Raw genomic sequence first — 25,964 nt, 5'->3', positions numbered from 1 at the left:
CCACCGTTCCCTCGAGGGATGGTGGTTCAAATGCAGAGGACACACTTTGCATCCTTTGGGATGTGACGGTCGCTGGGACTTTAACTGCAACTTTAACTTGACGCAGATGGACGTCACGGTGTGACAGTGCAGCGAGTTAGATGAGTTTCTGTTGCACGTTTCAAGTCTGGCCACGATTATTATTTTATCTCAATGGATATTTCGTCTTTTTTTTTTTTGGACCATTCACTCTAGAAATAGCTGAACGATGGATCACAATGATCATAAGTCACGTAGCCCCGTTTGTGTGTTAAAAGTTACCGTCAAAACATTTAGTCGCTTTTAAGCTTTGTGAGCCGCCTGATACCAACACCGCAAAATCGAATGTGCTTTCTATGGGCCGAATAATGCTTTTGGAGCCGGGCCGCCACTGACTTCCTTGGCGACTGTGTGTACTATACAGCTGTTTCATTCACTTCTGACTGGTGACTTTGACTGGGGTTCCAGAAGGCTGTCAGGAAGTGCAAAAGGCGACGTGATATATTGTGTCGCAGCACATTTGTTTTGCTCGCGTACTGAGTTGTGTGTGTTCTCGTTTGTCCAGCGACTTTATCGAATGTGAGTTGTCTAACTTGAGTTTCTGTGTGAAAGTTTTCTACCTTGGAGAAACGTCCTTGCCTCTGCCTAAATATTAGCTTTTCCCCAGCCGGAATTCCCAAACTAACGCGTCAGCAGGACTGTAGCAGCGGCGCGCAGTGCACGGCATCTGGGAAGACCGCGCGTAACGAGTTTAAAACCTCCAGCTTATTAATCAGCATTTAGGGGAGATTGTCATCTGTTGTGCCGGCAACTCTCGCGCATCAGCGGCCTCTGCGACCGCAGGAGGAAGTGAGCGCCGCCCTGCTGCCATTAATCACCGCTGGAGCCGCAGCGCACCGTATACGCGATGACGGCCCATCGCAGCGAGAGGCCTCTGCTGTCGGTTAGCGCCGCTCGGCCCCCTCAGGGCTACGTGATGCTCGTCCTGGTGCGTCTCCTCCGCTCGTCCTCGCTGGCGTCCCAGGCCTGGTGGACATACCGTCCCACCGCTTGTGTGACTTTGACGGAACATTAGCGATGTGTCCAGCGCGAGCACAGCCGGCAGCCACTAATTCATGTCGGTGGTTATGTAACGACTCCTTCACTTCAGATGACTCTCGCGTCGTCCTCAGTGCAGCTCGTCAATGTAAAACATTGTTTGGACGGTTCAGACAACCTTTATCTTTTTGTTCGCCGCCTTTAAGGTTGTGTTGCAGGGTTTGTGGAGTGGTTGGAGTCATTGAAATCCGTGTATCATTTGTTTGTTTTTCAGAAGGAAAAACGAAGCCAAAAAAATCCTTTTCGCAATTTGTTTTTCTGATATGCGTTTCAAAAACTATAATAATTATGTTTACATTACAAATGATTTTACGTTCAATTAGAAAATGGACAAAACGGAGACGGGAGGAAAAAACCTCTGGCTCACACACCTTGTCTCAAATAGAAGTGGATCGGCCTTTATCCCCTTTGTCCATTTTCCAATAGAGTGCAAAATCTGGAATTAGAAAAATGATTTCGGAACAGATATTGACAAAACGAGTCGTCGTTTTGTTTTTATGCTTGGGTTTTCTTTTGAAAATCGGACGATGCGTGGAGTCATTCGTTCTCGCGCAAGGACTTGATTGTACAAATTGTTACAAAGTACAAAGAAATGTTGAGGAGTCAGTCGGATTTCAACCCCCTGTGGATTTCACTCGAACGGGAGACAGCGAGGGGCCTTGATGACAAACTTGTGAACGTTGCAACATCGGGTGTTGCATTTTTAATCGCAGAAAAAGGTCTCCGACCTGACGCAGTTCCACGCGACACCGCGTGATGTTGACGCGCTTGCGGCGCATCGTCGCCACACGATCACTTGCATGGAGCAGGGTTGCGGGGCACGCTGTTTAGAAAGCGCAAACGTTTGTCTCACAAGCAAGCAAAAGAAAATATGTGTATGCGATATTATTTTAATATTTTTAAGGCCGAGTGTTAATTTTACTCATGCTAATTATGACGCTTGAGAGCTTCGTAACGTCGCCGTTTTGATCTCTGAACGTCGATTGACTGCCGTGACGCGAGATGCAGTGGTGCGCTAAGACGGTGGAAGTGCGGCTCTGCAGCTGCCAGCCTGCGGCCCTTCTGCGGCCCTGGGACATTATCGCAGCGGCGACTCCAGTGTTTGCTCAAGGCTATGGACAGACTTTGGACCGCCACTTTTTGGTCTCCCACTGTTAATGTTTAACGGTCCCGTCCGTGTGTCGATGGCGAGCAGTACTTGCTCGTGCCTATCGGATCTTTAACCGGAAGTCCTTAAGTGGACTGTGAAAAGGCATCACAAGTTTTTAAGGGTACCCGGCCGGTATGTCGGGAGCTTGACACTTAACGTGTCAACACTTAAAGTGCGTAAGGTTAAGTGAACTACGGTGGAGTTGAGCACTGTTCTATGATTGTACACTTTTATTAATTAACTTATGGGCAGTATGTTAAGCTTTTACCACTATAGGAAAAAAAAAAAAAATCGTAAATCAAGCCCCCATTTCACACACTGGTCCTTTAAAATGTTGGCAAAAAAAAGCGTCTTTCTCTTTGAGGAAATCTTTCCATCCCACCATTCCTCGCCGCTGTGTTAAAGAAAAGTGTCGCCCCCCCCCCCCACAAACATGGCTGCACGTCTGTGGCGGTGTAATCTGGATGAAACAGACAGCGGCGGACGTTTCCTCAGCTTCCTCCGGCTGTGGCGGCACCTCACAGCGCAGCCACGGCCGCCTCTATTGTTGTGGGCGGACGCCGGCATTTTTATGCGTGTTTTTTTTTTTTTTTTCCTCTCTCAGTGCGACGGTTCGTCGCCGGGTCCGAAGGCACTGTGTTTGTGTGCTGCAGCCGAGGCCTCCCCGGCCGACGGGAAAAATTTGGGCGCTTCGCTTCGCTGCTTTGCTGGGTGACCTTTGAACTTCTGCCGAGACGCTGTTTCCTGTATTCACTTCCCAGCGTCCTGCTGTAACGTCTACCTGCACCATCAAAACAAAACCGTTGAAAGGGCTTTTTTTACACGAATGCGTTTTTAATTGACGACCTCACAGCCGGTTTAACCTTCTCTGATGACTCGCCGTGAGTGTGACTTATACGTGGGAAATCACAGTATCGTGAATTGTTCAAATAAGGTTTAAGTTAGCATGTTAGAAACTGTACTGCCGTTGAACACGGCTGCCTCTGTGTACTGGAAACCCCATGTCCAATGCGATTGTGCTGACCCTGCCCCGTGTGTCTCTCCCAGCAGGGCTATGTCCTCGGCAGCCACCACATCTCCATCAGTGGACAAAGTGGACGGATTTTCCCGGAAGTCTGTCAGGAAGGCCAGGCAGAAGCGGTCGCAGAGTTCGTCCCAGTTCCGCTCTCAGGGCAAACCTATAGAGCTCACGCCCTTGCCGCTGCTCAAGGGTAAGAAAGAGGAAGAGTGTGTGTGTGTGTGTGTGTGTGTGTGTGTGTGTGTGTGTGTGTGTGTGTGTGTGTGTGTGTGTGTGTGTGTGTGTGTGTGTGTGTGTGTGTGTGTGTGTGTGTGTGTGTGTGTGTGTGTGTGTCGATGTTTGTCAATGTTCATGCGGTGCCTGAGCGAGGGGTAATCGAGTCAACGCTAACATAAAATGACTGCTGACAATTCCTGTGTAGCGTTTGTGGAAGTGATAGAGTTTAAATAGGAACTGGCTACAGATAAGAGATTCTGTAAAATGATGGAAAAAAAGAAGAAGCTGCTTATTTGGTGCAGTTGATGCTGTTCTAAATCACCTCAAATGCATTTGTCAGTGTGTTTCAAGTGTGGCCTTACTGACATCAGGCATCTGCCATCGACTGATTTGCTGTTCCTATCAGCACTTTACCTATTTTACATTGATTCAACTGATTTAGGCAAAGGCCAGGCCACTGCCTTTAACCACGTTGGATCTCAAATCTATAAAAGGTCCAATGGGATCAGGAAGTTTTAAGGCAATTATGGTGCAAATGCCATGTTAGAACATGGAGGTCTGTGTCCTGAACTGATATCAGGCTGAACGACAGCGTGAAGCTGAAACAAAGATACTTTCGATACCTGGCGGTGCACAGCTGAACAAAGGAATTGATCGTTCCATTCCGTCACCTGTGGACCTCCCTTCCGGACAGCGTGTGTCCCTACTCAGCCATGACATTGGTTCCTGTTGGGTTTGTTAGCTCGCCCATTCAAAGTCTGGCATGACAAATAACAACCGGGCCCTGTTGTTTGGTCTCGGGTAGGCTTCTAAGGTTCTGCTTAGATTAGGGTGCCAGTCCTGAAGTTCCTGAAATGTCCAGTAAGGGTACTTCAGGTACTTCTTTCCCAGCTCTCTTTGGGTATGATTAAAGTCCCACTGATCGTCACATCCTGAAGGATGTGAAATTTGTCCTCCTCATTTGACCCATCCACCCTGGGGGAGTGGTGAGCAGCGGCGGTGTCGCTGACATGAATCATTGGGTGACTCAAGTTCCAAAGTCCAACCCAGGACTAAGTTCCAAGCAGGGAGGCAATGGGTACCATTTTCTTGGTATTTGGTGTGATCCCGCCAGGTATCGAACCCGCAGTCTCAGGGCAGACACTCTTATGGGTCCGAACCTCTGCACCTGCGAGACCCTCGGACCACCAACCCGAGGACAATTTCAGCCAATCCATTCAGTAAGACAACCGCCTGAAGACACTTCTTGCTGGTCTCAGTCAGGAACACCAGACTTCACTCTGGTTGTCACAATGATTCATGAAACAGGTATTTCACGAAATACCAGCAAAATACGACCTGGCGGCATAACGTTTCCCGGCTTTCTTCCTTCTCTGGGCCATTGCTGGATTTTCTGGGCCAGCCAGTGACCAATCGGGCACGTCAGACTTGTTTGAACGCCTTGGTTCTCTTAAGGCTCCGCCCTGCCACCTTCTGGATGGGCAAGGTTTGCGCTCGGTTGCAGCGGGAGAATCCTGCAGTGTGTGTGTGTGTGTGTGTGTGTGTGTGTGTGTGTGTGTGTGTGTGTGTGTGTGTGTGTGTGTGTGTGTGTGTGTGTGTGTGTGTGTGTGTGTGTGTGTGTGCACACTCGTGCGTTCACGTGTGTCTGTGTTTTACTTTGCGATCACGCTTCATTTGTACTCGCTCTTGAGTCAACAGCACATGCTTGACTCACCTGACCTTAACCCTGTTACAGTTGCCTGGCGTGCTTTCTTGAACTGCACAGGCGCGCTGGTGCGACATCCTGCCTTTTCTTTGAGTTGTTTGGACGGAGAGAAAAAAAATGAAACCCTGCAGTATTTTTTTTTTCCCCTTTTATACATATTGCACACGACAAACTTTTGTCTTTAAAGCTTTACACCAAGAGCCATTCTGGGACATTGGTTCCCGCCCCCCCCCTGAAAGCTTTTAAGCACAATTTAAAGGGGGTCTCATGTCTTTGCGGTCCTTCTCTGGGAAGTTTTTAACCAGAAGATTTAAGAGGTTCAGTATAAATATGTCAAAGCACTCACATGGAAATGGCTTCATGGCACTGCCGTGAGGAACTCTTTGCACAGACAGGGTCATCCCCCTCGCTTGGTACAAACAAAAAGGCATACTTTAAACTTTTGAGTCCGCAGCACTCGTCTTCTTCCTTCCGCACCTGCGGACTGTCGCCTGTCATCTGCCCCTAGAATTTATGATATGAAAGAAATCTATTTCAGTTTGAGCGCGACCAACTGTGGCGCTCCTCTCTCAATGTTCAAGTCCCTCTTAAATTCGAGGGAGAAGCAACGGTTTAATCTGCCGGAGGTGGAGAACAGGGCCGCTCCTTATGCTCCCCGCGCAGCCACTGATGAAGCGCGGCGTCACATGGCTGCCTGTGTATGAAATTTCATTAACTCTAAGGAGTTGGGATCGACTGGTGAGTCTAAGAGGGTGTAATTGCGCAACCAGGAACGCTGCAATGTTGTGCCAAATCATTAGGATTTCCCCCCCCCCCACCCCCTCCTGGGTAAAAAGAACAGCTTAAACAAAGGTGACTTTCACATACGTGGCTGTAAGAATCCAGCAGTGTGCGTGCACGGAGGTCTTTGTCGGAGAGTTACCGGCCACAGCCGGTTGATAAAAAGAATCGGGACGCACGACGGAGGGGATTGTCGTCGTCTATTCCGGTCTTAACGCCATTGTGGCGATTGTCGTACCTTTGCGTGGTTCCCATGGGCCATAACCAGGACCTGTCAGGCCGCCGGTTGTCCGTCTGTACGAGTTGCACCGATGGAGTCGGCGCACGCCGCAGTCTGGCTTCCACTTGCACAGGCAGAGATGTGCGTGCGCGCTTGACGTCCCCTTAGTGTTTCGTTGTTGTTGTTGTTGTTGTTGTTGTTGTTGTTTGACAACAAGGAGAACGTTTGGAACACTTTGAGCGGTAGTTTAATTCCAGCATTCCAAATCACAACGTCATGGCCTGACGTTTCCCATTGAGGAAAATAATTTTTGCATTGGCACCCCCAGCGGCTGATTGATTTGGGCGTCTCAACGTGCAAAACGTGAGTCATCTCTTCTTCTTTTTTTTTAATGTGTAAACGTACTTTGCGCTTTACTTATTGTGTGACGACGTTAAACTTTGGCTAAATACTGAACAACATGAACTTCCATATATCTGGAATTCTTCCACTTCTTCTTATGATATTGACATCAGCACGTCATCTGTATAGATGAGAGCTAAATTCCTCCCGTACTAATGTTGATATAGGACTCACTTCAGTTGTGTAACTGTGTTGGGGGGGTGGGGGGGGTTCTCTAGCAAGTCTGTGTGTAAGACTTCACTTCCCAATGTGCTGTACTGTAGGTTCCTGTCACAGCTCATTATGGCTGGGTTTGTTTTATGGCCGCAGTGTGCGACGGAGCTGGCGCACGCCGGCTCTCGCGAAAGTGCACACCTCCTCTTTTTTTGTCACACGTTTGTTTCATATTCACACCGCTCCGCACATTTCAGCACTTCCCTGGTACTATCCCATTTTCTTTCTTTTTTTTTTTTTTTTTGGGTGACGCACAGCACACCTCCACTGGAGCACCACATGGCATTTTCAGGAGGCGGTTCACCAGTAGTGGAGTTGGGCCGCGCCTGACTTTCAGTACTTGTCGGCCATGTCACGCAGAGAGAGTTTTAAATTATTTCTTGGTCAAGGCATCACTTCCCTGTGTGCCGTTTCTGCACTGTGTTTTCTTCCCAGTGGAACTGAGTGTTAACTAGCTAAACACAGCGGGGGGGGGGGGGATGTTGTCATCCAAAGGATCCCCATTTGGCTGGCACAGTGCCGGAAGATAACAGATGGATTTTAACCACTAAATGGGTGGTTGAGAATTTTTGGACGCTGACCGGCTCCCAAGAATGCAGATCGCGATACCGACTGTCCGGTCACGAGACGGCAGCAGCAGCAGAGGCAGCAGCAGAGACAGCAGCAGCAGAGGCAGCAGCAGAGACAGCAGCAGCAGCAGCAGCAGCAGCAGCTTCACTCCCATATAAGTCTGTGTGAACGGGCCCGAGGGTGGCGAGGATGAAGGTTTTCTTCCCCGCTGGGGCCGCAGATAAACAGTCCACTCTGTGACAAATGCCAAGGAGCCTTGTGTTGCCGAGTGAATAGAAGCGGGCGACCACCGGGCGGCCCGACATCCTCCGTGGTCCACGACACACACACACACACGCACACACACACACAGATACACAGATGCACACACGGCCTCCAGCGTGGACCCACAATGGCTTCCTTTTGTTGCCCCTTTTACGGATGAGCTCGTTTTTTTTTTTTTAAACCTCTAATCTGTGTTATGTAACAACCACTGAGTTGTGTGTTGGGCAGCGCTGTATTTGTTTATTTGTTTATTTATTTATTTTTTTTCAGCCGGCCGACTGCCTCCGAGGCCACCCCGAGGCTCGACCTGTTCGAGGGTCATTTTACTCAAAAGGCAACGTGCCGCTATTTTTAAGTCATTTTGAAGACGGTTTTTGCTTGCGCGTCTATTTTTCCTCTGCTTTTTAAAACTTTAATGAGTTGTTCCTTGTTGTTTTTTTTTTTTGCGCTTCGTGTTATTTCCGTTGTATGTTTATTTATATATTACTTTACCTCCCCCTTTGAAGTGAAGAGCGCCCCTCCAGTTATTCTTTGGTCCTTCTGTGAGGACACTTAACATACTTTTTTCAACTTTGAGAACAAAGATTTCTAGCTGTGTATTAGTTTTTTACACCCCAAGGAGGATCTCATGGTGGGTCCCACCACTTCAGACATCATTACAATTATTCTTTTTATTTATTCTTTTTATTTATTTATTTATTTATTTATTTATTTACCTTTTACCCTTCTTGGTACGTGGCTCAACATAAGCTACCTTTTCCTTATCTCACCTCCTACACTTTTTCCCTGACTGGAATGCGTATTTACATTTTCCCTTCTTTCTTTTTTTTTTTTTGTCACACTGGTAATGGATTATCAGGCAACGCTGTGTTTCCATGCCCACGTCTCATTTTGGTTCTACTCCTTGCCTTAAGGTGTACATGTGTACAAACAGCGGCAGAGGTGGGCGTAGATGTGGACCGCTGTACTTCGGTGCTCGCAGACGGCGAAAAAACATCATCCCCGTGCACAAATGCCATCTTTATCTGCTCCCTCTCGGGGGTGTGTGTGTGTGTGTGTGTGTTTTGGGAGGGGGCGGGGGGTTAGTCACCGTCATCGGGTCAGAACTCAGCCAAAGATGACAAGCGGGGTCTTGGTAAGGCAACGGTGGATTACGTAAAGCCTGTTGTTGGCAGAGCCTCTCGTTCCGAGACGTCTAGTAGGAAGAAAGAGGAGGGAGCAGTTGCCTCTGGGACGATGCAGACGGTAGGAATGTTTCACCCAAGCACCTGCACAAAGATGTCTCTCCGTAGCTCGCAGAGAGGGCGGCGCTGGTGTTGTGTCAAGCGCTGGAAAACCCGATGTCCTGCAGCATCGTACGTCATGCGGCGACCACGCCAGTCATTAGCTGCGTTTCTATTGCCCCTAGAATTGCGCATAACCTAAATATCGTAATGAAAAGTGGTAATGGTTAGCAATGGGCCACATGACGGAACTGCATTCTGTCGGCGGGCCAGGGTTCGTTGACGGGGGGGGGGGGTTGCTGGTTGGAAATAGCGCTAACGTCTTTGTTGAATCGCTGTTGCGCTACGCTAACGTGTCGGCAAAGTTAAGTGGTGGTGGGGGGGGATGTCTGCCTTCACGCGGGCCGGATGTGGGCCCACGGGCCGTAGTTTGGGTACCCCTGATATAGAGGTATATCGCAAAGGTGTCACGGAAACCCTTTTTTCACATTGACACGTCAGCGGACGTGTAATGTAGCGTAGCGAAGTTTAGTTTGCATTAGCCATCGGTATCCAATAACAGAAATCCACACCGTCACACACAAGTTGCAGCGGTAATTCTTTCACTTTGAGACCGGACATTTTTTCAATTTGGTGTCACCCAATCGGTCTGCATTCCCGGGCAGAACTTCAGTTTTATTTTGCGGCCGGCGCCCCTCCTCGTTTTATTCTCTTGTACAAGAAGGAGCGACGTCTCGGCGGCTCGGTAATGGATGGATTGTTAGTAAGCGACTCGGCGTGTTTGGACATGCCCGTGTGGTGGCAGTTTGTTTGCGAGATCTGTCATTGCTGTCCAACGCTGCCGTGCCTCGCCGGGGGTCTCCAGCGAAACACTAAAAGGAACGCCAGCGCGTACTTTCAGAGGCATTGGCAGAGCACAATACGAAATAAATCTCCTTGTCCTGGACGCACTTTCTTGAAGACTTTGTTTGATCTCGTCCTTTGTCTTGAGTGCAGTGAAGTGAGCGAAGAACAGCAAAAAGGATCAAACCTCAAGTGCTCTTCAGCTCTATGTGCCGTTTAAAGGTCCAGTGTGTAAAATCTGGCTTGATTTATAGTTTTTATATTGGTAAAAGCTTTAATACACACTGCCCATAAATACATTAATAAAAGTGTATAATCACAGAAGAATAAAAATAATTTGGTTTTCCAACCCTTAGAACGGTTCTCGTATATATATATATATGAGAATATACATGGAGCAATAAAGGTCTTGCTTCTCGTTAGCTGACATTTTGCACCACTTTTTATTTTTAATTTTACACACTGGACCTTTAAAAGAAAGAAAGAAGGAAAGATATGCAAGCAAGACATTTTTCTTTCCAAACTCTTGTTGTGCACTTGTAGTATCTCCAGTTGGGCTCTTTGCAACTTTTTCCAACGTGTCAAAAGTACCAAAACATGCAGCAGCCACAGTGGGACAAATCAATGAAGTTTAGCTTTAAAGTAAAAAAAAAAAAAAGAAAAAAACGCAGAAGACATCACTTTGCCGTCGTTCATGACTTGAGGTTGCAACCAGTCCTCAAGTGAAATTTTACACACAGTGAGAATTACGCAGTCTGATTTACATGCCTGCATAGTTCCATTGCCGTGGAGGGTTTCCACAGAGATGCTGCCCCAGAGAGGGAGGAATGCGAAGAGAGCCGGCGCTCCTGCAGGAAGGACCAGGACGTGTTTTACGTTGTGAGGAAGGAAGCGAGGAGGAGGAGGAGGAGATGGAGGGGGGGGGGGGGGGGCGTTTCTCTGACGCCGTGACTCAAACTCAAACAATCTTCAGCCGTCTGTGTTGGAAAATAACCGTCCCGGGTTGCATGCGTCCCGCTTCATCTCGTTTACGCTACGGCAACTGCTGACACTCGGTGAAGATACAAAGTAACACACCCGGCCTCAGCAGTCCCAGTGAACACACACGTACACACACACACACACACACACACACACACACACACACAGAGACACTCGTCTCCAACGGCTTCTCCTGGCACTTCCTTTGGCCAGTGAAGCCCCCACCCTCACACGCACTGCGCCCCACCACCCCACCAACCCACCCCCCTCGCTCCCTCTGCCCCCCCCCCCTCCCCTCGGAAGAAACCCGAGCCCCGCGGTGTCTCTTTACGTCTCCTCCCGGCCCCCCCCTCGCCCCCTCAAACAGGCCTAAAAGTGGAGCGTGGGTCACTCACAGTTCCGCCGTCCACATGTTCGCCTCACAACTCGACGTTCATGCCTCCCGTCGCCGACTCTTTGTGCCCGCCAGGGAAAGGAGAACTGATTAAAGTGAGTGCGTCGACGCCGAGCGCCGCCTGTGCATGTGTGCGAGTGGCGGGTTTTTTAGCGCGGCCCGGCCCAGCGTGTGTTGAAGTTAGCCCACCCCCCCCACCCCACCGCTGCTAGCAGCACAGGACGGTGTGTGTGTGTGTGTGTGTGTGTGTGTGTGTGTGTGTGTGTGTGTGTGTGTGTGTGTGTGTGTGTGTGTGTGTGTGTGTGTGTGTGTGTGTGTGTGCAAGGCAGATGGAAAGGTAGACTTAAAATGGACTAGGAATGGTAACACAAGACGAGTGTTTTCACTGGCTGAGAGGAGAATGGAAAGTTCACCGGTGGATTTAGTAGGTTTTCTCTTTACGATTCCAGCCGGGCGCTTTGTCGTCAAGGCGCTGTTGACATTCAGCCTCACGCCAGTTTCAGACTATTGCCCGTTTTTTTCATTAACCACGCGGTTTTACCGTCTGCTCTCCGAGATTATTCAAAGTGCGACTTGAAGCTCGGTCGTTGGTACCAAACACGTTGCACCTGCAACATCTGATTGGTGCAGTGTTTTGTTTTTGAATTCACGCCTCTGAGATTTTATTTATTTATTTTTTTTGCAATTGTAATTTGTCCAACTTTGCAGCAGCAAAGGATGAAACGAAAGAAAATCCTGTGCATGACCGTGAAGAGTCAAAAGTGTCACCACAGAAGTGCGCTTGACTCGTGACGTTACGGGAGAATACGGCAGCAGTGTGCGATGAGTGGACAGACAGGTTTTGCTCTCGTTGGGGCTCATCGTCTCTGGTGTGCGGCTGAATTCTTGCTGCGGGCAGAAGCGGTCGCTCTCACCTGGGTCCGAGCCCGGCCCGGGAAAAGTGTTGACGTGACACATCAGCTGTCAGAGGCCGATACCTGTCTGTTATGTCCAGGCCAGCGTTGGACAAAGCGGCTCTGCCAGTTTGACTGCCACCTTACACAACTGAGACACAGGAAACCTGATATTATTAGCCATGTTGAAAGGGAAAAATCTCATGTACTATAAAAATATATATATGTATAGATATATATATATACACACACACAAATGCACCTATTTATTACTAATTACAGTTACTCATTTATGCAACAAAAATATTAACATTGAGGGTAGTCATTAATTTATTCTTGTTATTTATTAGTATTATGTCAGTATTTTAGAAAGTATTTTATCATTCTTAGCTGCCTTTTTCTTAGCCATCGTACATTAGCCAAGTTTAAAGTGAGTTTATCATCACCATCTTACTTTAAGATGATCAAATCTCTTAGTCATTGTTTTTTTTTAATTCTCTTTTTAATGTCCGGTTTCTTGGAGATGCGCTGTTGGTGCTGAGAGCCTCGTCATCCCGACAGTCACTTGCCGGCGTTTCCCGTTTCTAATTCATCTTTTCACTCCTCCGTCAACAGCCTAAATCTGTCAGGCACGTCTCTCAGCCGCGCGCCGGGACGCAGTTTGAGTTCATCAATTGGTGTCCGTCGCGAGATCTTTTCAGCTTTCGCTGTCCAAAGCGCGCACTGAACAACCCGAGCCATCCAGTGGAATGAAACCAAAATAAGACATCGACGCGTGTCGTTGTGTGCAAAGGAATTCTCGCACAGAAAGACTTTAAGGTCCCGTCCGTATCACCTGCCAAAATGCAACATGGAGTTAATCAAGTCGATATCAAATGGAAGGCACTGAGGGCCCCTCCCCTCCCGCCCCCAGTCTCACCTCCTGATCAAGCAGTGCTAAGACATGGCGGCCCCGGGCCCGCAGGGAGGGAAAGTCACTGGAGCCTCGTCGGCGCCGCCACCTGCCATATGCTCGGCTACAGTAGCCGGGGGGGCAAAGTTTACCCGGGGAAAGTGCTGCTGGTTAATGATTGACAGCAGCCTGGGAGCCGACATGAGACCTGAGACAGGAGCAGGGACATTTAAAAAAAATATATATATATTCTTTGCATCTGAGTCAAGAATATATTGGAGGTATATTTGAGTTTTTTTTTTTCCATTACACAAACCCTCCCGGGCCGCCTGCTGCCCGCTGAAATTAGCACGTAGGGCTTCTTGTACGCTGCAAGTGTGTGTCGCTCTGTGTGATGCCGCCGCTTAAACTTGTGACTCCCGTGTTACACTCTCAAACAGGAAGTGACATTGTTTGTCGGCGCATTAGCAGACGTACGTCTTCTTTTGGTGACTAGCCCTAGAAATTGAGGAAATAGTTCAAGATGTTTGGGAAAGGCGGGGTGAACGATATGTGGAGAGTGAAAAGACGATTAGAGAAATAAAGTAAGGAAGAATAAATGATTGACTCATGTTGAGGAAGTGGAATGGTTTCGTATTTTCAGGTCATTTTGGCCCTTCAGAAGAAGGTTGCAACCCACTGTCGCACCACAAATAAACCATGCCCCTGTTCTAATGGAGGTGTCTATTGGTCGGGCAGGTGGGTGAGATGGTTTTCTGCTGGTCGGTACAGTATGTTGAGAAACCCACAATCCAGGAACAGGTCAATGTCAATGTTGGACCCTTTGAACTTTTAACGCAAGATTGTGTTGCCCAACGGAGAAGGGACAGTGATTTAGTGCACACATCCTTTTTCGAAATGAAAGATGACGGCGGCATCTGGCTGCCGCTCGTTTCCAGTTGTGAGTGCTCGCGTCATCAGCTCGCGGCATCAGCCCTGCTTCAGTTTCTGTGAATACAAAACCACAGGATGTTCTTCAGCTGTTGGTTGGACCTGTCAGGAAGCTACCGATGAGCAGTGCACCCCGCACGGTTACTCTGTGCGGCCCCCTGGGCCAATCACTGCGTTGGGGTTTTTTTTTTTTCTATCAAGTGGTATTTTAGTGGAATAGCAGTGGATGAATCCGATCACAAACGATTGAAACTCTTCGAATCCAAACATATCGTCCCGACACGCGTGGGTCGTTGTGGTGGCGGTCAGTGTTGGATTGGTCGGCCGCTTGCGGTGATGGTCTCTGTCTGGTCCGCTTGTGCTGATCAGAGCCTTGTTGTCATCTGACAGCACGCTACTAGGTTGAGTGCCCCCCCCACCCCCCCGTTTTTTGATGTCCGCACGGAACAGATGTTTTGACAGTCTGCGTTTGTCATCTCCTCTCCCACTGTAATCCTTTATGTAACGTTTAACCCCACGAGCTTATGGGCCAACAGCAGTGGCTGCTGGGAAACTCCTCCACTGGGGAAACACGACGGGCGCCTTTTTGTGTTTTTCTTTCCGATGAAAGCAACGTTGTTTTTTTTTTTAAGCTCCTCGACAGAAATTCTTCAGAAAACTAACAGGCCAACTACACATGCCGCTCAAATCGACCCCTTTGCTTGCTGTTTGCGTGGTGTGAAATGTCCTGTTTGAGTAAAAACACAAAATAAAGGCATCGTCTCTATCCGTGCCCGTGGCACCGCTGTTGCGTTACACATTCGCATGCACGTTGATTGGATGAAAAATGCAGTCACGGCACCTCCTCTGATCCAATTGAAATTTCGACCTTTTTTTTTTTTCAGTCGGAATGGAGTTGATTTAAATTGCACAAGTTTAATCTGTTTCTTCTTCTGGGCCAAGTGACCACACCTGCCGTTTTATGAATTTAATCTTAGGACGCTGCCTAATGTGAATACAGTTACGTTGTTCAGGTAACTTATTCTTGATACCGATAGATATCAAGCACTGACTGACCTGGTCCATGACATGATGACATTAAATTTAAAAGTTACTCAGTTGAACTCGGCACGTGTGTGATTGAGCAAGCGGATGTGGACATAATGGATCATTGTTTAGCTTTTTCCATGCAGAACAATAGGTCCAGATCCACCTTTGACTTGACTCCTGGCATCAAAGTCTGAATTACGTTGCTAAAAAACGACCGTTTCTGCCTTTCCTTCCTTCCTGGTGCTGGAATTGCAAACAAAATCCTTCTTTTTCTGGGCAGGTAAACAAGCAGCCGCTCCTCTCGGTACATCAAGATCATTAGAAAGCCGCGAGCGGCTAGGAGGGCAAAGGTCACGCTCGCAATCCTCTATCAATATAGCCTCGCGCGTCCTGCCACCATTGCTCCGGTCACGCACGCATTCACGTTGTGTGTTTACGCCAGACTCTGCCGGCTGTACGCGCACACACTCCCTATTTTTCCGCGTTAGCACATAGCATCCCACAAACTGCCCTTCATGTCCAGGGGTCAATCTGTGGAAACCCAAACCTGCCCGGTCTCTCTCTCTCTCTCTCTCTCTCTCTCTCTCACACACACACACTCTGCTTTTAGATGACAAGGGGCTTTCCCTGCACGGTGTGTGTGTGTGTGTGTGCGCGCGCGCGCATGTGTATGCGCGCATGTGTGTGTGTACTGTTTGACAAGAGCATGTCACCTGCTCATCTTACACCTCGCCCTGCTTTCCTATCTCGCCTTGCGTTTCCACTGAAACCTCTGCAGCTACTTCTGCTAATGATTAACAGCAGTGTGAAGAAGAGACCAGTCAGTTTATTTCAAAATCCCGTCAAAGCGCCTGTCGTAACGTCACACCCTGAAGACCTCCTTCTTTGGAACGACACAAATTGGTCCTCTCATTTGTGTACGTTCGTATTTGCTAGTTTGCTATTGATGCACGAGTGTGATGAGTGTGAGTACAGGTTGCCGGTTAATTAATAGCACAAGAGCAAAAATTGAACGACCGACTTTGCAAAAACATTTCTTATTTCGAGCTGTTTGAATGTTAGAATTCATATTAATGAAATCACTTGGCGTTATTAATACGGATGCATCGATACTAGTATTGGGTATCGGTACCGATACTGGGATTGAGTACCCTACTCATCATTGTAAAATAAGTGCCGATACCACGACGCCGATACCAGTTGTATATGTAGGCATGTGACAGTTTTGTGCCATTTGTATTTGTACTGCTGTGAGACATGCTGAGGAATGTTGTTCAAATAACGGCGCGGGAAAAAAAATCCAAGCAATTCTAGAATTCAGCATTGCTATCGGGGAGGACTGAAACTCGAGCACTCGTGCTCTACCCATCCTGTGAAGTAAAGTCTTTGTGCATCCCCTTAGTTTTTGTGCATCTGCGATGCAAAGGTTCCTGTCTGCCAGCTGTACACTTGCTATCCCATTCACGAGAAGTTTTCTTCATGCTTCACCGGACGTGCTCAGTTTGCGTTTCCTAGCGTTGAGGTCCATGCTATAGCCAAGTTTAAGATTTTTTTTTTTTTTCTCCCTGTGCCTTAAACTACATGTTTTGACTTCCACTTGTGTTAGAAGGTCCCGGCTGTAGGAACCATCCTATAATTCCCTGTTTCCTGTCCGCCTCGCCCCATTCCCACCCCACCTTTCACTCCCTTAAACAAAAGTGAAGCAGGCCGCGCTTTTTTCCTGCGCTTGTTTGCGCGGCGTACGGTGCATATCTGAGCCTTTTTCAATCTGACCCTGCACTCAATAGGTCGACGGCGTTATGTAATTAGCGGCGAGGTTGTAGGAGTTCCTGTGGCGGACCGTCCAATCGGTCTCTCTCTTACCGAGCCGCGAGTAGTTAAGCCTTTTTTTTTCCTTTTTTCTACCATTAATTAAGCAGCAGCGACTTCTGTCTTCCGCTGCCAAGGGAACCCAGATGAGAATCTCTTCTCAAGCGGGAGGGTAAGAACACAGCGGTGCAGGAAGGAGAAAGTCGGGGTGAGGCCGAAGCTCATCAGTGTTTCCACTGCACTTTCCGCACTCGTAAAAGTTTCTCAAAATACTTCCTTGGGGCTCATGAGCAACGACGAGCTTCTCGACTTCGGTGACCTCGCGTCAACCTCCGTCGCCGTCCTTTAAGGTCAATTCCCAACTGCGCACGCCGCCGCAAAGCTAACACTCCCAACTGTTCGTACAGGAAGTGGCTTTTCTAGAAGGAGAAGGTCGCGCAGCAGACTCACGCTATAAATGGAATAAATGAAAAGTTAGGCTTGAAGTTGAATTTAAAGCACGTGTCATCACAAACCAGACGCCTGAATGTAAAAAAATTTAATGGAAGCGTGTTAGTAATGGACAGTCGGCAATTATGGGATTTATTGCGTTTTCGTGTGCCTGCGCAGGCTCACTCCGCTTAAAATAGACCCGTCTCATTCTCCGTAGAGACGGAGCAGTGACGCTGCCCGCAGCTGTTGGAACTTCAATTACTGCCTGATCAGGTCAGACGCAGAGCGATGCTCTTTGGAAGGTACGTGAAGACCGCAGCATAAGAGATGGCGTGCCACCTTATTGTAGCTGCGCTTGATGTTTTCTCCAAAACTGAGCCACCGACTTTGCCAAACATTTCTTGTTTCGAGCGGTTTGAATGTTAGAATTCGTTGTAATGAAATCACTCTGCGATGTTAGTAGGGGCGCACCGATACCAGTATCGGGTGTCGGTACCAATACTGTGGTTGAGCACTCGACTCGTACTCGTTAAAGATGAGCTGATACCGCGATGCCGATAGCAGTCGTATATGCACGAACATGATAACATGAGAAATTTGTGTTTGTACTACAGTGAAACTTGTGCAAAGAAACTTCTAGATAGACATGCTGAGCCTCTTTGTCCTGGGTTTGAACCAAAAGATTTCTCTCGCGAATTCTTCGAAACTTTCACACTGTCAGAAAGTTCTCCGCGGGGTTTATGGAAATCAGGCAAGTAATTGATTTTGAGTGAATGTGACTATCCATATCTCTCCGGTCCTTAGCATGACTCCCAAGGACAGGACAAAGGCCACGCAACAATATGTTAAAGGCAACGCGCACACTTTGTGCGACGTCTGTAATAACTGCGGAGCGCGTTGCCTGTTCTCTGGTTGTGTCAGCGGGAATCGTGATTCCAAAGCTCCCCCGAGGCCCAGTGGAGCCTTCAGAAATTTCAAAAATGTCAAAGGAGAGATTTCCAATCTCTGACGCTCGTCTCGGGAGGCACCGCACAACCTACCGCCGTTGTTGATCCGAGCCGAAGTGAGTCACCGCAGCCACGTTTTAAAGTCGCGGAGGAACCGACTCTCGCTTGTTGTTGGTGTTGGCATTTCGGCGCCGCTTGTTCGGGTAGAAGACTTCCGCTCTGAACTGGAAGCAGGACTCGTGGCTGAAGTCACACAGATGCCAATCATTGGTTCAAGGATCGTTCTAAGCAGGGATCAGGTTCCCCCCCCCCCCCAATGTATGGCTCTGACACGCCCACATTTTGACCAGAGGAGTATCGCACAAAGGGGAGTTATTGTGCGGTGGGTTGACGTGCAATGTTTTATAGGTTAAAAACAGAAGGTGAGCTACCGCAGTGCCGGGGGCGCTGGTCTCATCGGGGTTGTGTGGTCTGGTGGATAGAGGCCACAAAAGGCATCTGTGGAAGCAAAAGTTGGACCGCTGAGTCTTGATGAGGCAGAACACCCTCGGAAAAGTTGCCTCCAGCAGCAAAACGAGGATCTCGCTCACACCTAAACGTCTTTAACACAAATGAGGGCGTAATCGTTGCAATAGGTTGTTATGTTATCTGCACAAGCTGGGGGTGATGTTGGAGAAGGGTGTGTGAACATCCATTCACGCTCGCACGCTCGCCTCACGGACAATTCCCCAATTCGCCCCACGTGTTTCTTTTTGGACTGCGGGAGGAAGCCGCAGTCTCTCGTAATTTGTTTTTAAATAAATTTGTTTGTGTGATGGTGTGATAGATAAATTACAAAACAAAAGAGAAGTGAACAGCCGGCTCTTGTCCTGTGTCTGGCCATGGTTTGACTCGCTTTACAACTTCTGTCTGTGGCAACCGTGTCTGGCTTAGCAATGGGGGGAAAAAAAAAAAAAAAAAAAAAAAAAAAAAACTCCGTCCTCTGTCTGCCACTGCTGCGGCTGGATTAAGAAACGGATCACATTTGTACCAGCTAACTGGATTTGGGGATAAAGATGGCTGGTGAAAGTAAATGTCCCAAATGATATGGGTACTTAAAACGTAATGGCTTTGCTTTAGGTCTTAGGATGAATTGGTCCTGTCCAGCGCGTCATAGTGACATTAAGAAGGGGGGATTCCACAGCATTTTGAATGAATCACACAGACGATGCTACAAACGGTATTTTCACCGCTACCTGAGGAAGTGAGGTCATTTTTCACTTTGGCTAATCATGCGCGCTTTGATCTCTGAATGTTTGACTCCTCTTTGCCCTTCAATCCTGAAACGGCTTTTACAGTCGCTCACCGAAGGGGAACCAGGCCGTAAGATATCGGGTGTAGACGGAGATTTACATTAATCTACAACAAGCATTGTCTAATCCAGGGAAGAGGAAAAAAAAAAAAAAAAAAAAAATTATTATTTTAAAGGACAAATTTGGCTGGATTTCTGATTTTTATATTGATAAAAGCTCAACATACTGCCCATAAATACATGACATGAAAAGTGTACTCACAGTACAATAAAAGCCACTGTGTTTTCCTACCCTTAGAGCAGTTCTCATGTGTACGACAATATGCACAGAACGAGGCTCGGGCTGCCATCTTGCACCGCCACCAGGAGGAAGCCCTTCCTTTAATACGAAGGGGGCGTTTGGCCAAATGTGCAGCCTCGCAGGTTGCACACGTGTTTGACGGTCCATCGCCAGCCGAGCGCGTCCATCCCTCTGCTCCCTCAGCGCCACTCCAGGCCCGCTGCTCTGTGCTCTGTGTGTCTCCGCGTCGGGATTAGCGTGTCCTGTGTGATTATCCGTCTATTAATAACTTCCTTTAGGCCGTTCACATGCTCCCACAGTGGCAGAGGTGCAGGCTCCCCATGTCTAGCCTGAATCCTGCCGCCTGTAATTACTGTAATGAACTACAGCCGGCTGAGAGCCACTGTTGTGTACACACTCCCAAGAGGCGCGCACGCCTTTCGACCGCTGTGCCAGAAAGTACCGGGGTTGCTTTGACTCTACTGTCAGACGTTGTGAACTTTGCAGAGTGTTTCATCGTCCGATCGTTCGGCCCGGTGCTGCTCCACCAACCTCAGCGTTTGTTCGACATCGACAGACGCAGGCAACCGCTGCTTCCCGAGCTCCTTCTGTATGGTAATCCCGTACGATGATAATTGCGTAAAGGCAACCCGTCTTTTAATTCGCAGCCAATCGCGTCGCTTTCAAGTGGCAATACTGTAAGCGTCAAAGATTCGTTTCGTGCAAATTATTCGTCATCACTCTCTAAACCGCACGCATGTCCAGAAGCCACGACTCACGCAGGAGGCGCAGGTGCCCTCAAAGATTTGGTTCGTCGTGTCAAAATCTTTTTTTAAGTTAAGCTGCAGTACCATTGAGTGACACAAGGGCAGAAAGAGTTGTGTCGTAAACACAATCTCACATTAGGATGACTCCTCTAACGATTCTTCACTGGTGCCCCAACTGGAGGTGCAACCTTCTCCTTGGTATTTTTGTCCCTCCCATGAATTCAAAACGAGAGCAGGGAGGACTCTGCAGATGCCTGCGAGGAAGTTGTCTCCTCTCCTCTGCAGACATCTTAATATTCTGGGCGGCGCCCTTTTTTTTTTCATGTTCGGAGCAGTGAGTGATCATTTTGAAGCTTTCATCTTGGTGGCGGGTCAACCAGGTGGCTCCGTCCACCACATCTATGAGACAGGGTTTTCCTCTCGACAGGTTCATTAAGACTGACTGTGATTGGTCTGTGAGTTCGTGAGACAGGGATTAGAGCCTCCAGGACTGCTGCCAGTCACATAGGTGTCTGGCTTGAGAGTTGCTCAGAGTCGTTCTATTTCCGGGCAGGAGGCCAAGCTTTTCATCCAGTGGTTGGAAAGGATTTCGAGGATTGCGACGCCTCCTCTAACCAGCTGAGCTTTCGTCAACAAACAAATAAAATCCAAATGCTGTTTGACGGTAAAATTAAGAGCTGATTGAAATATTAAACTAGATTTAATTCATACGCACAGTAAATCTCATCTGAGACTCACACATTTAGTCTGAGTGTTTAATTTACCTTTTAAAGTCTCTTCAAAAAGATGGAAATTAAAAAGCATTGTTAAAGCAAATGTTTCAATTAGCTGGCGAACGGAATCAACTTCAGGTTGACGAATGCTAATCGGCGTTAGCTTTTTTTCTCCAGTCTTCCCTGGCCGCCTCCTACTAGTTTAGTTGACTCTGAGCTCAGTGAGCAGAATATTCGACACTGAACTGGTAACGATGATGTATTTGCATCAGACCAAAGTCAAACTGTGTCACGAGAATTGAGTTCTGAGATGTAATTTGATGGACCCATAAATGCAGTTAGCCTGCGGAGGTAACTAAAACCGTAGTGTATTATTACCTTATTTCTAATTTCTGCAGGCTATTGGTGGGCGGAGCTTAAATGATAAGCCAACTCTGGGCTTCTCTGAGAAGTCAGAGAATCGAGCATGTCGTCTTTTTCTATTGCTGCCGGTCGTGCACTCGGAATCACGGGGGTTTCTGGAGCCTTTCCCAGCTGTCTGTGGGTCGGAGTGAATTCACACTCATTCGCTCCTCCGGCCCAATGAAGAGTTCCCCATTCGCCTCACGTGCATTTTTTGGGACAGGCTGTTCATGTTCTGCTGTGCTGTTCTGCCCCGCGGCGGCACCCTTTTTTTTTTTTAAAAAAAATGCAAGTTAACAAATGTGAACGTTCCTTGGTAAGATCAATAATTATATGTGGGCGATGAAAGAGCTCCTGCATACTGGTGTATTAACCAGAAAGAATTGATCAAGATGCGTTGTTCTGGTCGATCCCCAGTGCCGTTGGTATTGTGCAGCTGTGTCATTAACTTCTCATGGAGTTGATGGAGGTCTGATGAACCACTGGTCACTGATCACTGGTCTGGTTACTGGTCTGGTTACTGGTCTGACAATCACACAGCAAAGTCATTGTACTCTGCTAATGTCCAGCAATCGCGTGTGTGTGTGTGTGTGTGTGTGTGCGTGTGCGTGTGCGTGTGCGTGTGCGTGTGCGTGTGCGTGCGTGCGTGCGTGCGTGCGTGCGTGCGTGCGTGCGTGCGTGCGTGTGTGTACAGACTGTATATGTCTGTATATATATATATTACTGTATATGCATACATACATGTATACATACATTGCACATACATACCTATATGCTACATACTATTCAATATAATTGAGTGTGATTGTCCAAGGTTTCCTCCCCGTCAGTGTGAGTTGTCAGAGACAGTGTTCAGGTCCAGTGGTGAGTTGCCTGCAGAGCAGCTTATCTCTTACATAATGACGGCCCGCTGCTCCCGCTGGGATCGCTTTTGGGGATTCAGAGGGGGGGGGGGGGGGAAGACGTCTCTCTCTCTCTCTCTCTCTCTCTCTCTCTCTCTCTCTCTCTCTCTCTCTCTCTCTCTCCACCCCTGCGGATGTGAACTCTGCGCGACCTCTTCCTCCTCCCACCTGCTCCGTCGCCTCCTCACCAGAAATGAGGAGAACCTGTCGACTCGCGCCACCTTTCTGGTAAAAGCGTTGCCGCGCTCCGCCGGATAACGAGCCCGCTGCGCTCTTCCTCGGCCAAGTTTGCTGAAATCACTGACAACTGTGAAAAAAAAAAAAAAGAAAGAAAGAGAGAGAAGAAAAAAAAGCCAGAATGCAGGAAACTGACTCCTTCACCTGCGGCACGCAGCCGGAGCATCCCTTTGATCTTCCTCTGCAGCGTTTAAATGCCCTAAAACGCGCACGCGCGCGCGCGCACACACTCACACACACACACACACACAGCCGCAATTTCAGTATCGAAGATCGTGATGCGTCGCTTCCTTTTCGCTTTCTTTCTGTGGCTTTTTGCTTTTTTCGCGCTGCCAGTTTGCACGGAACACGCAGACCTCGCAGCTGCAGGAAGAACCAAACGTTGAGCTTCCTGTGCAAACCTGTCGCTGCTGTTGAACAGAACATCTATTAAAGAGAATACACAATGACTTGCCAAATATGCAGCGAGCTGCTGATTCGGTCCAACGGCACCATCAGAAAGATCCGTCAGCAAAGCCCTGAACCCGAGTTGCCCTCCTCCCTCCTCTTGTCCTCCACTCGCCTTCTTCTTTTTTCTTTTTATATCCCAGGACGGCCTCTTTCTTCCGCTCACTCGCTATTTATTGTTGCAGAATATCGGCGTGAGTGGGCTTCCACCAGCAGACATGCAGATGAGATGATGACTGTGTGGTGGTGTGAATGTCAGTGTGAGTGATGCGACGTCTGCCTCCGCGCGTCGCCGCTGCAATAGACTCTCCCAGGTTGATTGTCGTCGTCGAGGGGGAAATGATCCCTTCAGCAGTCGGCTTAGTACTGAGTCTTTCTTTCTTTGTCTCTCTCTCTCTCTCTCTTTTTTTTTTTTTTTAAAAAACGTGATGCTTCTGGTTGTTGTTGTTGTTGTTGTTTTTTTTAGTCCATCTGAACACATTTGCAATCTGTTGAACTCAGTTGCAAAGTTTTCTAACCGTTTCTCCGTTCTCTCTTCCTCTCCTCCTCTTCTCTACTCCTCGCCTCCTCTTCTCTCCTCTTCCTCTCCTCTTCCTCTCCTCTTCTCTACTCCTCACCTCTCCTCCTCTCCTCCTCGGCCTTGTGGCGGCAGAGGTGCCAGCGCCGGAGCAGCCGGAGCTGTTCCTGAAGAAGCTGCAGCAGTGCTGTACTGTCTTTGACTTTATGGACACGCTGTCGGACCTCAAGATGAAGGAGTACAAGCGCTCCACGCTCAACGAGCTGGTGGACTACGTGACCGTCAGCCGGGGCTACCTGACAGAGCAGGCCTACCCAGAGGTCGTCAAAATGGTGAGAGGGGCGGGGCTTCGGGGTTGGGGGGAGGGGTGGTTGTGCTTTTGAGATTGTCGCTGTCTCTCGCAGTCGTTTTTTTTTTTTTTTTTTCCTTCTTTTTCCCCCCAACCGTTTGTCTGACTGAGACGTTTGTTCAGTGGAGACACAAACAGGGCACGCTGACACCTCGGCGTAATGGCTGCGCTCCTGAACTCACTCACTACTCGGAGTCAAAAGGGAGATGATATAGCAGAGACGTGTTTGTGGTCCTGTTGGTCTATGGTTCGCTCAGAGCAGCATCGCATCGCAATCGGAGGAAAAATCTATCATGGAATATGTCGAAATGATTATGCTTGAATGTCAAGTGAAAATGAGCCAAAGCAAAGTTGCCTGGATTAAAAAGTTTAACGGGCCGCGTATGGCCCCCGGACCGTAGTTTGCCCACGCCTGGTCCACACCCTCCAAAAGGTGAAAATTAGAAAACACGTGAAAAAAAAAACAGCATTAACCACAGGTTTGTGTTTGGGTCAAACCATTGTATGCAGTGAAAATGCCATAGATTGCTGAAAGGTATTTTAACCCAAGCAAACGCCATCCCATAATGACAGTGGAACTAATCCAGTGCCGAGTGTATTGGAAGCCCCTGAAGTTAAAAAAAAAAAAAAGAAGAAGAAGAAGAAGGGGGGATTTAGATTTTAATCCTTTAATTTCAGCTCTGGTCAAGTTTTGATGTGTTGTGTCTCACGATAATGAGCAGTGAGCCCACCCAAAGGAAAGTGTATACAGTGTAGTTGGGGGAGGGGGGGGGGCAAGGAAGAGGGCGGGGCCAGGGAGGAGTGAGACGAGCAAAGCACAGCGGGATGAGGAGAGGAAATGCAACCAAACAGCCATCAGAACATCAGAACTCCTCTGTGTCCGTCCTGTTGGCCCTGTGGAGCTGACTGACTGACTGATTGACTGACTGACTGGCTGACTGACTGACCTCTGTGTTGCGTTGCAGGTGTCTCACAACATATTCCGGACCCTTCCACCCAGTGACAGTAACGAGTTTGACCCCGAGGAAGACGAGCCCACGCTCGAGGCCTCCTGGCCCCACTTACAGGTAGGAAGGCTCGCCGCTCCGACAGGAAGTCTCTCCTTCTTTTCTTCCGCTTTTCTTTCTTTTTTCTTTCTTTTTTTTCTTTCGATTTTGGTTTTTTCATCACGAAAGCAGTTAACAGTTTGACTGAGCGAACAAGACCTAAGCTCACTCGGTCGGCCGCAGTTGTCGAGGTGCAAAGCAGGCGACAGTGCCGAGGTTCAGAAGTCAGACCTTGTCAAAGCTGTGCATGAACACGCGTTGAAAGGACCCCACAGCCCACGTGACACCTCCCACGCTGGCGGCGTTTCCATCACAGTTTTTTCCCGCAAAGAATAAACTTCAACAAAGTACAATTTGCGATTTGCAGGTGATTTCCATTGAAGCGCATCCGCCGTAATTCTCCTCAAGTCTGGTCCGGCGAGACCCCACTGTGAGGAGGACGGAGGTGCAGAACATTTTGCTCTTTGGAGCAGCTGTTTGAAGTGAGCTGGTCACGTTAAATAAGGAAGGAAAAGAAAAAAAAAAAAAAAAAAAAAAAAAGAAGTGTTTCCATGACACTTTGCTGACGTACCTCCCCATATGGATCCGTGTGAAAAACCACCTGATGAGAGCGTCGAAACCTTTCAGCCATACTGGACAGGTTGAGTTGTTTCCTTTAAGAGTTTTTTTTATTTTTATTGCCATATTTCGCTGTTTGCGCAATCCTGGGGGTGATGGGAAGGCAGCCGTTGTCACTGGGCTGCTGCTTGTAGCTGCTGGTGTGAGGGCGGGGCAGGGGGCGGGGCAGGGGGGGGGCGGGGCGGGGTCCATGTCTAGAGCCAGGCTCTCTGCTCTCTCACCTCCCCTCCTTCTCTGTGTGCCTGCTGCCCAGGACTCCTTTAGAAATGAGATGCAAATCTCAAGGAGAAGCTTCCTGGTAAAACCTTTCTTTTTTTTTTCTTCCTGTTTTTCCTTTTTTCCCTCTTTGTCTCCGCCCCTCCCCCGCC

General features: G+C 48.4%; 1 protein-coding gene across 2 annotated transcripts in view; it reads left to right on the top strand.

Annotated features, from left to right (window-relative positions):
• ppp2r5eb (protein phosphatase 2, regulatory subunit B', epsilon isoform b) overlaps window positions 1-25,964 on the top strand; it is a 37,585-nt gene that overhangs the window by 2,399 nt on the left and 9,222 nt on the right. The window contains exons 2-4 of one of the 2 annotated variants that reach the window (XM_076027696.1): window positions 3,314-3,477; window positions 23,719-23,915; window positions 24,898-24,999. In XM_076027696.1, coding sequence (XP_075883811.1) covers window positions 3,314-3,477; window positions 23,719-23,915; window positions 24,898-24,999 — 463 coding nt within the window. Of the gene's footprint in view, window positions 1-3,313; window positions 3,478-11,093; window positions 11,191-23,718; window positions 23,916-24,897; window positions 25,000-25,964 lie in introns of those variants that run through there. The other variant, XM_076027697.1, reaches the window with a different exon arrangement.

The sequence above is a fragment of the Nelusetta ayraudi genome, unplaced genomic scaffold, assembly GCF_046127955.1.
Source record: "Nelusetta ayraudi isolate G7.1 ecotype Tasmania unplaced genomic scaffold, CSIRO-AGI_Nayr_v1 ptg000021l, whole genome shotgun sequence".
Lineage (NCBI taxonomy): Eukaryota > Metazoa > Chordata > Actinopteri > Tetraodontiformes > Monacanthidae > Nelusetta > Nelusetta ayraudi.
Note: the sequence above shows the minus strand (reverse complement) of the source record. Positions and strands in the feature narration are given on the sequence as shown.